The sequence below is a fragment of the Prinia subflava genome, chromosome 11 (assembly GCF_021018805.1).
Source record: "Prinia subflava isolate CZ2003 ecotype Zambia chromosome 11, Cam_Psub_1.2, whole genome shotgun sequence".
NCBI lineage: Eukaryota > Metazoa > Chordata > Aves > Passeriformes > Cisticolidae > Prinia > Prinia subflava.
Genome location: NC_086257.1, coordinates 17,807,189 through 17,822,275, shown reverse-complemented (window position 1 = coordinate 17,822,275; position 15,087 = coordinate 17,807,189). Strand labels below are relative to the sequence as shown.

At 40.9% G+C, this 15,087-nt stretch overlaps 1 protein-coding gene across 3 annotated transcripts in view; it reads left to right on the top strand.

Annotated features, from left to right (window-relative positions):
* ATP11B (ATPase phospholipid transporting 11B (putative)) overlaps nt 1-12,279 on the top strand; it is a 60,993-nt gene extending 48,714 nt beyond the window's left edge. Inside the window, exons 29-31 of one of the 3 annotated variants that reach the window (XM_063407970.1) lie at nt 80-165; nt 7,553-7,686; nt 11,198-12,279. In XM_063407970.1, the coding sequence (XP_063264040.1) occupies nt 80-165; nt 7,553-7,655 (189 nt within the window). In that variant the 3' untranslated portion in view covers nt 7,656-7,686; nt 11,198-12,279. The other 2 variants (XM_063407969.1, XM_063407968.1) reach the window with 2 other exon arrangements.
* Nucleotides 12,280-15,087: the final 2,808 nt, after the last annotated feature.

Here is a 15,087-nt window from a genome sequence, read left to right as displayed (position 1 = left end):
GTCCTGTGTCTTTCTCTTAGAAAATGACTACTGCTACTTACTGACATGTATGTTCCATCCCTTCTCTGTCCAATTGTAGATGTACTCCAACAGAGTTGCTTTAAGTGACGAGTTCATCGCACTGCAGCCATTGTCCAGGGCAAGGAATCAGCTGAGCAAAATTAGGTAGAGTAGGAGGGACAGTTCCTCATCAACTCTTGTGCATGCTCAAGGTGAACTAACCAGTGCTGAGAGAGATGGGAAGAGGCATGAATATCTGTTAGTGGGGTTGAGAGGGCAATACCTGTAGTGCAGAAACATTCAGTTTGGTGATTTCTAAGCTTTGCTCTGTGTTTCTGAGCCAAATGCTTCTCCTAAGTAGCATGTGTTGGACGTGCTTTTCTTTTTTTTTTAAAGGAAAAAATATCCCTAGCATGATGCTCAACTTCCAGAATAAAGATCAGCTGTTCTTGCATCCATTTTTAAATAATCCTAGTTTCTAGCATGGTTATAATGCTTTTAGTTTCTTAATGGTAAAAGTTAAGTGCATTTTGCATGCTGGATAATTTCAGCTTTATAAGGCTGTGACAGGAAGATCCATGTACTTCAGGCAGCAATTTCTTGCGAGTTATTTGCCCATTTTACTTTGCTTTCAATTGTGTTGAAAGAGCAGAAAATGTTTGAAGCTTGGGTGCGTCCATACCCTTGTGCAGCTGAGGCTTTCTGTGTCTGTTCTGTGCAGCTATAAAGTGAGTGTTGTTTGTTTTCAATGTGTGTAGATACATATTCCTAAAGGCATTTGGTTACAAAGTCCCAGAAAATTATTCAAAACAAGATCAAAGCATACATGTGTCTGTTTAGGTAAAATATGATTGTGCAACTCTTCAAGTGCACTGAGTTCAGCACATGAAATGCTGTCAAATGCTGATTTTCTTTTGTAAGACTTAAACATTCATATGCATCAGCAATGTCTCAACCTGTTCAATTCCACCAATATCGACTTCTACATCCTGTATCAAGAATTAATGCAAAGGTCTGATTACTTTTAAATGTTTTTCAAGGTGACTTTGTTGTTAAAAATGTGCAAATAGGTGCCTAGGAGAACCAACTGACCCACATTTTAGGGACTTAATTGCCATTTGTTTAACCAAAAAAGAAGAGTTTTGTATTTCCTCTGAGAGTGCACTACAGCTTTACAAGGCAAAACTTGAAGTGACCATTGTGTTGTGGTGTTAGTGACCCCAGTGTGAAACACAACCCCTTGGATTTTCAAGCACTCAGGGGAATAGTGGTGGGCTGGTTTTATTTTGGTTTGTTTGGAATTCAGCACTTAATAGCTTTAAAGCAGGCAAAGTACAGTATAGCTTTTGAAAGCTGTTAAACTTAGCAACATATTGGGAAAATTCCTCTGCAAAAACCTTTACAAGTTGGCTTTTCAAATTCTTAGTTTATCAGATATCTTGTTACCTTTAAAGAACTTTGGATAAGTGTATATAAGACTCTGTTTTCTCAGTGAATTATTTAAGTGAATTGTGTCACACATCATATCTACACCAAAGGTTTTAGAACAGAATTAAAAATATTAAAAAATTCAAAACCTAAACATGTCTTAATGGTTATACAGCTGGGTAGTCAAAGGAAAATAAAGTTGTCTAGGAGTGCAGCACTGTAGCCATTAAAATGCTAAAACCAGGAGAATCCTTGCTAATGTGAGGCAATTTTCTTCATAATAAACTTAGCGAAGAGTTGAAAGAAAGGGGAAATCTGTTTTGTCCATGAATAACAAATGATTCTGCAAATCCAATTCTCTTGTAAGTCAGAATTTTCACCCTTGTGTATCTGATAGTACCTGAGGTACAAGCACTGGCTGCTTTCTAATACACAGTTGAGCTTGTTGAGTGCAACAAGAAGCAAACAGGGATTTAGGTTTCTCTAGTTCTTTATTCTGTTTTTGGACAAAGTTCAGAAGTTATCCTGTGGATCCTTGCCTAGAACAGTGAACAGGAAAATCAGTTGATAGGCAGAAACTAATCACTTCAATATACTAAATAAAATCCAATGTGGAGTGAAGAGCGTGAGCTGGTTTCTGTGGCTTTCCCAAAGCAATAGGGCAAAGAAGGCAAGGAAAACTGTAGGAGCATGAAACACAACAGCTGCCTGGTGAATATGTAGCTGTAAAGCAGCTAATCTGTCACACCTCGTTTGTACATGCCCGCCCAGGGATTGCATCCTTTGTGACTGCAGAATGCATGGAGGTTGATGAACAGACTTCGGCAGGTTTTTGTTCTTTGTAAATATGTATTAAAAGTCTCAAAAGGAGCATAACTCCAGGTTAAACTGAGTTACGCCTTGTTCTGCCAAAATGCTTACTCTTCTCTTGAGATCAAAAGAAGACTTCCTTTATGAATGCAAATTAAAAGAGAAGTATGATGTTACAATTTTTTTTTTATTTCTGTAGGCTTCACAGTGTGCAAAAGTGTTCAAGTTTATATTGAGTACATTGGTGATGTACAATTAAGATCTTTGAGGGGATCTTCTAAGTGTCCAGGTGATTCCTGTAATTCAGAATTGCAGTCTTGTGTGTGCCTGTTAGTCTTGCCTGTGAACTTTACTGTCCCTTTTGGAACGTGGGATGAAGAGAAGAGGAGGCAGCACAGGCAGGTGCAGGTGTTGTGCTTGGCTGGAGTCTGGCTGAGCACTGCTTTCCTCCCCAGCTGCCTCTCCTGTTCTTGGAATGTGTGAAATATCTGTCCTGGGGTACTGTCTGGGTCCCACTGTATCTCATTTCATGTTTGGATCTGTAGAGAAAGTGTTCTGTGTGCACATATGTCTACATGTCCTGTGCTTTGTAAGAACTGTCAGGGATCTTCAGCCACAGTTGAGAAGTGTTGCTCGGACAGATGTTTTAATTCTACTTACTGATGGGATTAACTGTGTTTACAGAGTTTCTGCCTTTGGACAGTGTGTTATGAGCTGTACCCAGGACAGGGGAAATGTAAGACAGCAGCAAGGGTTTTATTTACAGAGGGGGCTGTCAGTGCACAGTGTTATATCCGGGGCTCTGGAGCAGTACCTGGTCACAGCCAAACCCTGTTCTTTCCCCATCTCCAGCCCCAGCAGTCTGTTGTTGCCTGGTTTTCACTTCATCTCAGGCCAGATCTGCTCTTCAGCTGGCTCCAGGCTCCAGGCCCTGGCTTTGTGGCCTTCATTCCTTGTCTGGATTTTTAGCTCCTATTCCATGGGATTCCCCCCTCCAGCTTTCAGGTCTGACCCAGCCCAGCTGTGTTGAGGTCTCTGTTCCTTTTACAGCCTATGTTTTCTGTAAGAATGTGTAATTTCTGAGAAAACTGTCCAAGTGGAAGCATGAATTCCCCTAGTGAGGTGTGCTGGAACACCCTGATGTGCTGCCCTTTGATCAGGGGTAATCTCTTCCTTTACAGAGCTGTTCATTGTGTTAGCATAGCTAACACAATGTGTTAGCTTGGTGTTCATCTGTTGGCTAATCCACAGAATCTCACAGGAAGATGAGGAGATGAGGGAAGAATGCACCATTTTGGATTTGACCTCAGTCACAAAAGTGCAGATACTACTTACCTGGAGAAACTTTTGTCTAATGACTTGGAAGCAATGAAACAATTTAGCATTTGTAGGTTCATTTGATACAAAGAGTAGAAAAAGAAGTGATGAAAACATCATGGCAGTGAAGTTGTTAGATGTCAACATTCCTATATATTTTCTTAAAAAAAAAATTAAATCTAATTGTATGGGATTTTGGTATATGGTATTTTTAGGGTTAGAGAAAGTGACATTTACAGTAGGGAGCAAATTTTAACTTAATTATGGAATAGTAATAACCATCTCCTATCAATTTTCTAAAACATCCATGTGGCACGAGGATGTTGGCAGCTGGGACCTGGGTTCAGGAAAATCCCCTGCAGTGCTCTTAACTTGGAGTACAGGATTAAACACATTCCCTGTTCCTCAAAGTCCCAACTTTTCAGTGATTAAATCTTGGGTTGAAATGTCTGTCTTGTGGCATATGGTATAACCTGCAATAAGACAAATAAACTGAAATGGTCCTTTGTGTTAGAAGGGGGAAAACAAAACTCCAAAACCTAAGAATTCTAGATTCCAAATTTGTTGTGTTACCTCGTTGTAGTCTCTAGAGCACAAAAAGGCCAAACACTTTTAACACTTGGACGCTGAGAAACTGCATTTGATCCACCAAAAATAAAAATTGCCTCTTGACCTTGTAAATATGCCTTGTTCTCTCAAGACCAGACCTGTGAAAGTTCTTGTAACAATGGTAACTGTTTTAAAGCAATGCAAGCATGGTGCTGTATAAGATCTGTTGCTTTTCTGTCCTTCCAGATGGAAGAAGATAAGGGTTCAGTCAGCTCAGCATGTGACTTTGCTGAAAGCAGGCACAGAGGGGAGGACAGTAGGCAGCTGCTAGACCCATCTTGCCTGCCCGACAGTTCTTACTCCACTAGGTAGTACTCCCACTGTACCCTAATGTCTGTGTATTTACATATATCTTACAGAGACAGTCATTGAGCCAGCTCCAAAATACCCGTATTTTTGGTAACAAGAAAAATTGCATCATGGAATGTTGGTTTGATTTCTTTTTTTCCTTTATCAAGCTGAATCATTCTTTAATTCCGTACCTCAGTTGCTTTTTGATTTATTACATCCAATGGGCCATTCTCATATGAAGTATTATGTTTCTTGAGATTGCAGATCTTATGAACATACTTTATTTGCCATCCAAATATTAATAATATCTTGTATTTCTCTATCCTCATTAATTTTTTTTGAAGCATTGTCTCTCCTGCCTTGTGTTTCCTGAGGGTTTGTTTCAGGTCTCCAGGGAACATTTTGCCTTCCTGCCTTGCCGTGCCAGATTTTACTCTGGTATAAAACTATGATCATAATTGTCCTCCACAGAGAGAAAGTGAGAAAAGGGACTCTCTTAATCTGTCATCCTTCCAGGCAGTGGATGTAAATACAAAAATTCATGTTCACCAGGCAATGATAAACAATATATCTACATATAAAATTTAATTGGGTTTTTTTTTGTCCCTAGTGTTCTCACAGTATTTCTTTACACTTAACTGTGAGTTTGACAAAACAGAATTGTTGTTTCCAGGCTTATGTAAGGTCTCATTTGCCATTTTTTTAAAAAGTGATATTAAATTTTCCATGAGTTGTTGTTCACACATGATCCTAACTTGTGAAGAATAAAGGAGATTCTCCAGAAAAAGGGACATTAGACCTCCAAAATCCAGAGTTGAGGGTTTGCTCCTTGGAAGCTCATTTGGGTTACTCTTGGTTCCTCTTTCTGAGAGTCTTTGGATAATATCCAGGACTGCTGGCTCTCAGGGTAACAGATTCTAAGGAAAAATGCTCTGCTTCATCTGCTCCAACATACAGCCCCTGTAATGTGACTTTCTGCAGTAACTTTAAAGGTCTGCTTGAGGACAGTGGATGAACCAAATACTTGTTTGAAATCCTTGAGTGTAGGAATGTTACAGTTTTTCATTGCTGTGACAACAGCTGTGAAGGTCACTCCATCTGCAGCAGGGGGTTTGCCTGCTGACCTGCAAATGGGAATTCCTTCTGCTCTGTATAATCTCTTGTGTCACAACTCTGAGCACAGTCTGAGGTGGCTCTGAAAGTTGTATTTGCTGGTACTGCAGTGCTGAGAAGTGTGCAGTTCCTGATTCTGGTATCTGCTGTGGCCCTGCAGCTGGGACCAGTCATGGTGCTCATCACATGAGGCTGTTCAGGGACTCAGGCTCTGCTGAGGTGTGTTTTGTTTTGTTTTGTTTTGTTTGTCTTTTAAGCAGAACCCCTTTCAGACCTGTCACTTGCAAATCTTCTGCTCCTGCCTCCCAGGTACAGAAGTTCATTGTCACAGTAAATGTTTCTTTTGTGTCCCAAAGACCCCTCAGATGAGTGTGTGGGTTAAAGTGTGTTCTGCCTGTACTCAGCCACAGCCTCTGAGGTGCAGCATCCACAGGGTCAGGGCTCGGTTTGTAGAGAATCCTGTACATTCCAGCAGCTGCTGAGAGACAGTTCTGTGAACATCACAATGAGTGGTGTGATGGGAAAGGCTGCAGGGGCCGTGGGGAACGTGGCACAGAGCTGAGGAAGGGGCAGGCACAGGAAAAGGTGCATGGAAGCAAACACCAGGTCTGCATGTGTTCCTCTTTGTCCTGCCAGTTGAGATTTTTCTCTTGTATTTCCAAAAGCCTCTTGTTTCTGTTAGCTGCCTCTTTGTTGTGTAGGCTGTTCTTCTGTTGTGAAGCTGTAAATGTGTCCAGCTGCCTGTTTGGGGGAATTAGGAAAGAGAGTGTGTCCACTCATGGTAAACGATTCCCATAGGGAGCTCTTGGGGTTCTCTGCTTTCCTTGCAGTGTTTGCCAACTGTGGGTGGCATGAAAGAAATTGGGGCTCAAAAACAGAACCTGCAGACAACAGTGACCTTTGGTGTCACAGTGAAAAGTTGTGGGAAGGTCTTAAGTGAGCTGTGTCCTGTCATGGACTAAGCTGCCTCCTCCCTGAATTCTTCTTTCACTGGTGTGAGGAGAGGGTAACAGACGCTTGAGTTCAGCCTCTGTGTTCAGTATTTGTTTGATAGGATGCTCTCATGGAGAGTTTAAAATTAAATTAAAAAGCATCCCCACACTTCTCATTTTTATTTCTCTTTGGAATGGTTACTGAGGTCAGTTTAGGATATTTTCTCTGCAGAAGCAGGAGATTGCAGGTATGCTGCAGTTGGTGCAGCAGGGCTGTAGAGGAGCACACTGGTAGGTGGCACTTCCACCCATACATGTGTTACTGCTTTCTTTTCATTTTATTTCTTTTATTCCCTTTTTTTTTTCTCACCTAAAAAACATGAGCTGTTAAAAGAGTTTATTATGCTAATGTTGAATTATTCTTCATGCTGCCATGAACATGACTAAACCTTTCTGACATCAGCCTTGTTTGCTTTTGGATAAACCTTATTCAGACAATCAGGAATGTGCTTTTGTTCTGTACCAAGCCAAGGGTATCTATGGTAGTGATATAATGTCAATTATTTTATGAAGTTGTGTTGTGCTCTTGAGGAAGAATTACTTGGGATGGGGTTGCTGTGTTACATTCTGCAGCCTCAAGCTTTATATTGATAAATTTCCCTTAAAACAGGGCTGAGCTGGTATAAATTGTTGTAGGACTGCAGAGGTGAATCAGGGCATCCCAGCTAGAAGTGCATGTGCTCTGCTGAGGGTTTGTTGGAGGGAATTCCTGACCAGTTCATTTCCAGGGTTAGGCAGATGCCGTGCCAGGCCATTTCCATGCGCTCAGCGAGGCTGCACTCTAACCTTGGGAAGAACAAATTTTAGTGTATGTAGACCTTAGGAAGTGGTAATGTTATTATTGTAGTTCTGCTATAAAATTGTAAAATACTCAACACTCTAGCTTGAAGAAAACCTGCTTTTCCTAAGTGTTTTTTGGTAACATCTCCATCGCTAGAATTTGCGAGTACTGATCTTTCTTTTTTTCTTCTTTTTTTATTTTTCCTTTCCAGCTTACTGAGGCAGGTTCAGGTATCAACTGCTTGGACTCCATGTGCTGCTTCTCAGATGGGGAAACAGCATGCACATCTGTTAGAAGAATGCTGGAACGACTGATGGGGAGGTGTAGCCCAACCCGGGTCAACAGGTGTGGCATTTCTCTCAATAGCCTTTGCTGCAGACGATTCTCCTATAAACTGGAACCCGATGAGCCTGCAGCAATAGATGTCTAGGAACCAGCTGCAGGTTTTGCTTTTCTAAGTAGAAAATGCAACTCTTTATTGTACCTTTTTCATCCTGAAAGATTAGCTTGTTTCTTTTTGAGTGGTTTCTTTTGGGATGGGGAGGGGAAAAACGGTTTTCGAAAGATTTCTGTTAAAGTGTTTAGTTTGGCTTTGTGTTGTATCTATCGTTATTTCTCTTGATTTGTACATTCTTCTCTTTAGAAAATCAAGCCTTGCTGCTGTTTTTGTTCTCCTTTTTATGATTACTTTTTTGCCTTCACGAATCAGGAGTTGTTTGTAAAGTCAAAAGACTTTTCCCTTTGGTTCTTGATGTACAACCTCCAAATATTTACCTTGGAGCTTGCATTACTCCTGAAGGTGTACAAAAGGCTCACATTCCCCCCCTTAAATCTAACTGCATTGTTAGGAAGAGAGCCTTTAAATCTTTCAGCCATTGATTGATATGAAGATGAAATATTTTTGTAGTATAACTTTTATAATCTATTTCTAAAATCAGAGTGATTGACAGAACAGAGTCTTCAGGTTCTAAGAATTTTCAATGTTTTTTGGGTTCCAGAAGGTATATTGTCAAAATCATGTGTGCCATTCCAAAGTATGTGCTAAATAAATCTTTCCTTCACAAACCACGTGTGAAACAAACGTCAGTGGCGTAAAAGCACGTTGAGTAATTGAATATGTGTAAGGAGCAGCACTGCTCTTGCAGTCCCCCCAGCTGGGAGAGGAGCTCTCACTGGATCCTCTCATGTGCCATCTCCCCACTTCCAAAGAAAGAGGGATAGCAAACAAATACGGAAATATTTGGGGGTAGAAATAAAAACAGTCTTTTGTACATCGTAATCTCTGTCCCTGAATGATATCATGGTCCTTCATTGGTCAAAAGGCAAACCTGAAAACACTGAACTTCACACATTTTCAAGGAAACTCGTTTTGTATTTGAGGAACTTTGTCTCTTTCAGTTAAAGGTTGTGATATCATTCATTGGGTATCAAATCTCGTGTGGGTAATTTTCCCTGACAGCTTTGTCAGCTCTGATTCTGCCTTTAGGTATTGCCTGGTCTGTAGCTCATCTCTGTTGGAACTCTTGTGTTGAACACGGTGTCTGTGCTTTCAGTCAGTCTCTTCTGGCTTGCTTATGAAATTTATTCAATGTTTCTACAAATCTAGGGTATGAGTATGCAAGAAGTTTCATTCCATATGAAAAATGAACTGTTACAATTAAGTACATTTTTAATTCAAAATTGCTGTGTAGAAAGCGGGCATGATGTGTAAAATAAACAATTTAATAGAATTTTTAATCTACAAGGTGAGCATTTAATTGGTCTAAAAAATCAACATTTTGGTAGCAGTTGCTCTAACTTTTCTGGGGTTTTTTTCACTTCTCTGTAAAACTGCTTTCCAAATGAGGAATTTCTCATGCTACTTCTTTTCACTTATAGTTATCTAATTAGGGCAGATTGTTAGATAACAATTGCCTTAGTAACCTGTAGTCTTATAAGGTAGGTATTCTGTGTTTTGTTTTCTGCAATGTATTTGCAGTTTTACAATTTTCTCCTTGTTCCACTCAAATTTTCTTTCCTTAAGAACTTAAAAATACTTATTGAAGCTAACTCATATTTGACAGAATATTAAACACTTTTTTCAAGACTGCTTTTTCTCAGGTTTCTTTTCTGCTTACCTCTTGTAGTTTTTGATGAAGTTCCATTTAGCCAAATAATTTTAGAGTTCCTAGAACACAGACATTAGGATTAAGCTCAATGAATATGCAAAACTATCTTGGTGCTACACTAAGGGCTTGAAGTTCTGTGGGTTTTGCTTCTGCCTCTGGTTGAAATTGCTCTGAACAATCTTCTAGTTTCACTTAAATTTATGTACAGTACAAATAGAAAAGAGATTTTTTTTAAAGTCAGTCATATATATTTTCTCCAAATTATTATGTCAGTAGTGACTCTTAAAACCTGGTCTAAAAGTCAAGGGACCATTTTCTCCCTTACACTTTTTGCTAATATGAGAAAGTCTTTATTCATTTTTTAAACTACGAATTGCTGAAATCACATGAAGCAGTTACAAGTTGTGAAATGCTGAAGGTACAGTTAAGAAAACTGTTGGGTGATTTTAAAATTGTTTAGGCTTTGTTCACGAGCTTGAGCTGCTTTGATTTTTATCTAAATCTCCAGAAGATTGTGCAGTCCCCAACAGGATGGTCTTTTGAGTACTTGTACTCTGTAAAACAGCTAAATATTCAACCAGGAGGTAGCTGCAAACTCTTTTTGTTGATTGAAGTGATGCTGATGAATATGTTGTTTGTGCAAGTGCTGCAGAATGAAGAGCACTATTTTAAATAATGTTGCTGTAGTCAGCTTGTGTTGTATTCTCTGCTCCTGATATTCTGTCAAATATGATATTCTGTCAAATATGATAACATGAAATCAAATATTGTATCAAATTTTGATAAAAACTTTGATGAATCAAAGTCGTACAAATGCTTGGAGTAGCGGGCCACAGGAATATAGTCTCTTGTGCTTAATTTACTGCTTGTAAAATGTATTTGAGAAGTATTTTCTATAGCTTCCTTCACCAGTTAGAATATAAAATGTGTGGTGTGGTATGTTAAAATGCATTTTTGTCTGTCTGTTCCATTAAATTGTCTGTCGACTTGTCAGTCACTAAAATATTAAGAATGCTGGATCACATACATTACTTGTACAGTAGAAATCATTGCTGAATTGTTGGGTCTGCCATTAGTGGTTCTTGTGTCAAGGCACTGCATGGAACAGTTCTAAAGAAACAGCAGATTTCTGACAGAGCCTAGTTTGGAGGATAAGCTCGTTGTGTTTTGATTTCCTGCCTTCCAAACTCCTTCAGCTTTTCCCATAGAGTCCTGTAGTGCTGTCCAGCCAAGAACAGCATTCCTTCCCAAGCAGTAACTGGTCCTCAAGTGAAAGACATTGCAGGACCCTCTGACTCAGCAGCTGTGGCATCTGGGGTGGTTCCCTGATGCTCTGAAGTGTAGCAGAAGGGATGAAGCAAGTTCCTGGCTGGAGATCAGCTTTGCCTCCCCAGGTTTTCCCTCTGGGACATGGCTGTGTGCTCCACAGGGCTCTGCTGGAACAGCCTCACGGAGCATTCACAGCACTAAAAGTTCAGCTGCAAAATAGGCATCAAAACCTCTGCTTAATTCACAGTGATGGAAATAGCTGTAGCTGTGTGCTAATCACACAGCAGGCATGAATTGGCCTCTGCTTCCAAAGGTCTGAATGAGCTGCAGGTACCCACATGAAATTAGCAGATTAGTCCTTTAAAGAGGTACATTTACCTGCTCTCCTAGCACTTCTACTCTTGCTCTCCTAGACTCTCTCCTCCCCTCCAGAGTACAAGTTCCCAGTCAGCCAAACTTTTCTTTTATTGTTACTTTAGATCATGGAGTTCATCGGATCCCTTCTATGCCAACGACAGGAGCATCCTGACTCTCTCCACAATGGACTCCTCCACTTGCTGACAGGGACATTTTTGAATCCTTGTGGAAGCCTTGTGGTGCTCACAGCCCTTGGCAGGTGCCAGGCGAGCTCAGTGTCTGCCCCGGCAAAGCCCAGAGCGCTCCTGAGTCCAGGCAGGGCTTGCCTGGCCTGGCATAACCTGCACAGCAGTCACTTCCAGGATTTTTTAAATTATATCTACAAATTGCTAAATGAGTTGGGTTGTTTTTTTTTTTTTTTTTTTTTGGGTTTTTTTAAGGAATGCTTTTACCTCTGACCATTTTATCCTTTTTGTTGCTGTATGAGCAGATTGGAATCCTACATTCAATACTTGAGATGTCCCTGTAGAGCAATGACAGAAATCTTTCTCCTCCCAAATTTGAGTGATCCAATTTGAATCAATTTGAATCTCCACAATGAAACTTTAAAAAGTTGTGTTTTTCATGATGAGCCTTCCCTTTAAACACAAATTTATTTTGAGCTGTCTTGCAGATGCTGTGTTAGCAGTTTGACAAATCAGTTTTGTTACTTCTGTGGACAGTTACTGTATTCTGTAAGCAATCAGTTTGGTAATTTTGAGAGTTAAATGCAATTCAAATATTTATGCTGGTGTATGAGTGGCAATGTATTAGCCATTGCTTTGAAAAATGCTTGACTATGACAAATCAGTAATTTGGAATAGTAAGGGATGGAACTGTTGTCCTAAAGTACAATTCAGAAACCAGTCATTTTTATTATGCCCTGTGTGTTTTTTTAACAGTTCTGGATCCTGACATGGAAAAATTTGTTAAGAACTGGTGGATTGAACAGAAGTCTCACTAGCATAAATTTTTTGAATTATTAATCCTTTAAAAGTTGGGGGATTTTTGCATGTTTTGTTCTTTTTCATGTATTTATATTAGGTCATGTTGTACTTTGAAGATATGATCAATGCTTAATTATCTTCGTCTATGGGAAGGATCCGAGAGCTCGGTGGCAATGTTTTGATACCTAAGTATGCCAATAAAAACGAATTGCACAGTTGGAGCTCGGGTGGTGCATCCTGCAGGTGCCTCCCTGTCCCGGTGTCTGCACGGTGGGGCTGGGGAGCAGCAGCATTTCACTGTCCCCTCAGCCAGGGCGGCTGCACCCCCTGCCTGTCCCGGGCTGTGGAGGTGCTGCAGGGGTGCCTTGGAACGGTGCTGCTCATGGCTGGGACTGGGAAAGTGCTGCTGCTCCGGGACAGCCCCTCTGCCATCTCTGACAGTGACATCCCATCCAGAACGGGCGTGCTCCTCCTGTGGGACACTTAGAAGTGTAAAGATCCATCTGAAAATTCGATCTGGGTAAAAACGGTAAATGTGGGCTGCTGCAAACCTGGCTGGCTGTAACTGGGCTGCTGCCAGGGGAGTGGAACCCTCCTGACATCCCAAATTCTCCCATGTTCAGTGAGCAGAGAATGGGTCCCGCTTGTCTGGGATCAGATCCATCAGATGTTCCTGATCTATAAACAGCTCTGCTGTTCATTTTCCTGCCCATGGCTTTAACTGGGATTATTTAGCTCTCCTCCTGGAGCATTGTTTTGCATCAGTGCCTGGCAGCTTCACTCAGACCTGAAGGCTGCAGGTGCTGTGGAGTTTTCAAGATCTCAGTGCTCAAGGCAACAACTGTGGAGGAAAGAAGTTGTCATTGCAACTTTGTTGTTAAATTTGTAGTGACTTGAACCTGCAGTACACAAGGGATTTTTCCCACTGTTACAGGTGAAGATCAGTTCAGAAATTAAGAAGCTTCTAAAAGAAATTACGAGACAAGAAGAAACAAAATACAGCAAAGTTTCCTTTTGAACAAGTGTTCAATTCAGTGTTCGTAGCACATTTCTGTATCATGTCTTCAGATGCCCGAGTGCAGCAAAGCTTGAGGTTGAAAATGTCAGTGTGCACTAGACTCCTCCCAGGAAGTGCCCAGGGGATGAAGAAACACTAAAACAGCTTTGTCTTCTCATGCAGCAGGTATGAACATGTGACTAATCCCCCTGCATAGGGCTGAAAGCCTGGATCCAGCTGGAGAGGCAATAACCTGGATGTCATCCATCCAGATCCCCCACAGTAGCAAAATACACTTACAACTCCTATAACATCCTTGATATTTCATATCTATGTTAAACCTGGGTTTAAAATAGTAATTTTCTTCCTAGTCGTTCTTCCTCCTAGGAGTCTTCACGCTGCCATGGATACCTAGGAAATACAGAACTATTTTACTCCTCTAATCAGATATCTGCTGTTTAGCTGTGTTTTCCACCTCAGCCAGTGTTTCACTTTCCAGCAGTGCCTGTTTCCGTGTCAGGCTCAGCCGTGTCCTGTCCGTGTGTGTGACCGTGTGCCCTCATCCATCCGTGTGGTTCACTGTGTGAGGGGAGCAGAGGCTTGGCCACGGACCCCACTCCAAGCATTTCCCCTGCCCGGCTCTGTAGGTGATGTATTTTGGCTCTGACCACACCAGTGCGTTGAGTAGATTTGCACAAAAGCAGCTCAGTCGTGAATTTGAAGAATAATTTGCGCTCATTGTGTGTTTCTTTAAAACCTTCCATCTCCTCTCCTCCCTTTCCCCCGCCTCCCCTTTTCCCAGTGTTTGTAAGGTTACCGAAGAAACTTGCATTTAAACAATTCAGGAAGGACTTAAGAATCCATCCCTCGGCCAAGGTATATTTTTCTATTTGCAGTAAATCTAAGTCAGAAATGTCTCATTGAGTAAGAGCACAGATGTGGTTTGCTTAAGGGCAGGTTTTTTGCTGTGACAAATACTTTGTGTGGAAATCACTGGGGTTTTGTGTTGATGTCACAAAGCTTTTAAAAATTCTCCTATTCAAGGAAGGAACACTGCATTTCTTTGATAGATGAAGTGCAGGAGCCAGTTCCCTGTGCCCAGGGCACAGTGCAGGGTCCTTCATGAGGGAAACTGAAAATCCCAGCTGGTTCAGGGTGATGCTGGCATTCACCTCCCAGTGTGGTGGTGGACGGGTGGGGGAGGCTTTGCCATGGGAGGAAATGTTCTGTTATTTACCTTTTAGCTTTGAAATCCATAAAAGCCTGTAGTAGATGTTTGTAGTTCAAAGCAAGAGTGGTGTACACTCAATTTACTATGCAGTGTCCCTGAGGAAGCTCCTTCTCCACAGCCACTCCCAAATGGGATCCTGCTCTCTGCAGGTCAGTTCTGCCTCTGGGAAAAACAGGGTTTGGTTTTGTTACTTAGGAAAACAATTTTAGTGGCCAAACTCATGCTTTTGAGAGAATGCAGTGGGAAAAAAAGCCTGAGATGTTCTGAATTATTTCAAAAACAAAAATAGTCCGGTTAAAAATACTCTGTATTTTTTAAGATTACAGCAGGGAAGGGAGAACAGAAACTTCAAAGGAAGGAATGCTGAAAACTTTGGGTTTTCATTTTCAGAATGATTTGAGAGAAGCTTATGCAACTTAGAATGCATATTGAGCACGTATAATTTCTTATTGAAAATATTTGGTAATACTTTCAAACATATATTTTTTATTGTAGTGTAACTCCTCTACTGGAATAAAATACCATTTTCTAGTGCTAGAAATCTCAAAGCTGTGGCCTAAATTATTTTCAATAGTTCTGCTATTGCTGTACTTCTAAATATTTGTGATTTTGGTGAAATTCATTGTTCCAAAGTGCTCAGGCAAAATGTGCTTCTGAACCACTCATTTTGAGGTTCTCTTTTTTGTGTAGAATCCCTACTAACACCATTGCCACTGCTTTTTTACAGATTGTTACACAGCTGTCACTGCTAAAGGAGCCGTTCCTAGAGCTGGGCAAACCCTTCACCAGGGACTCATT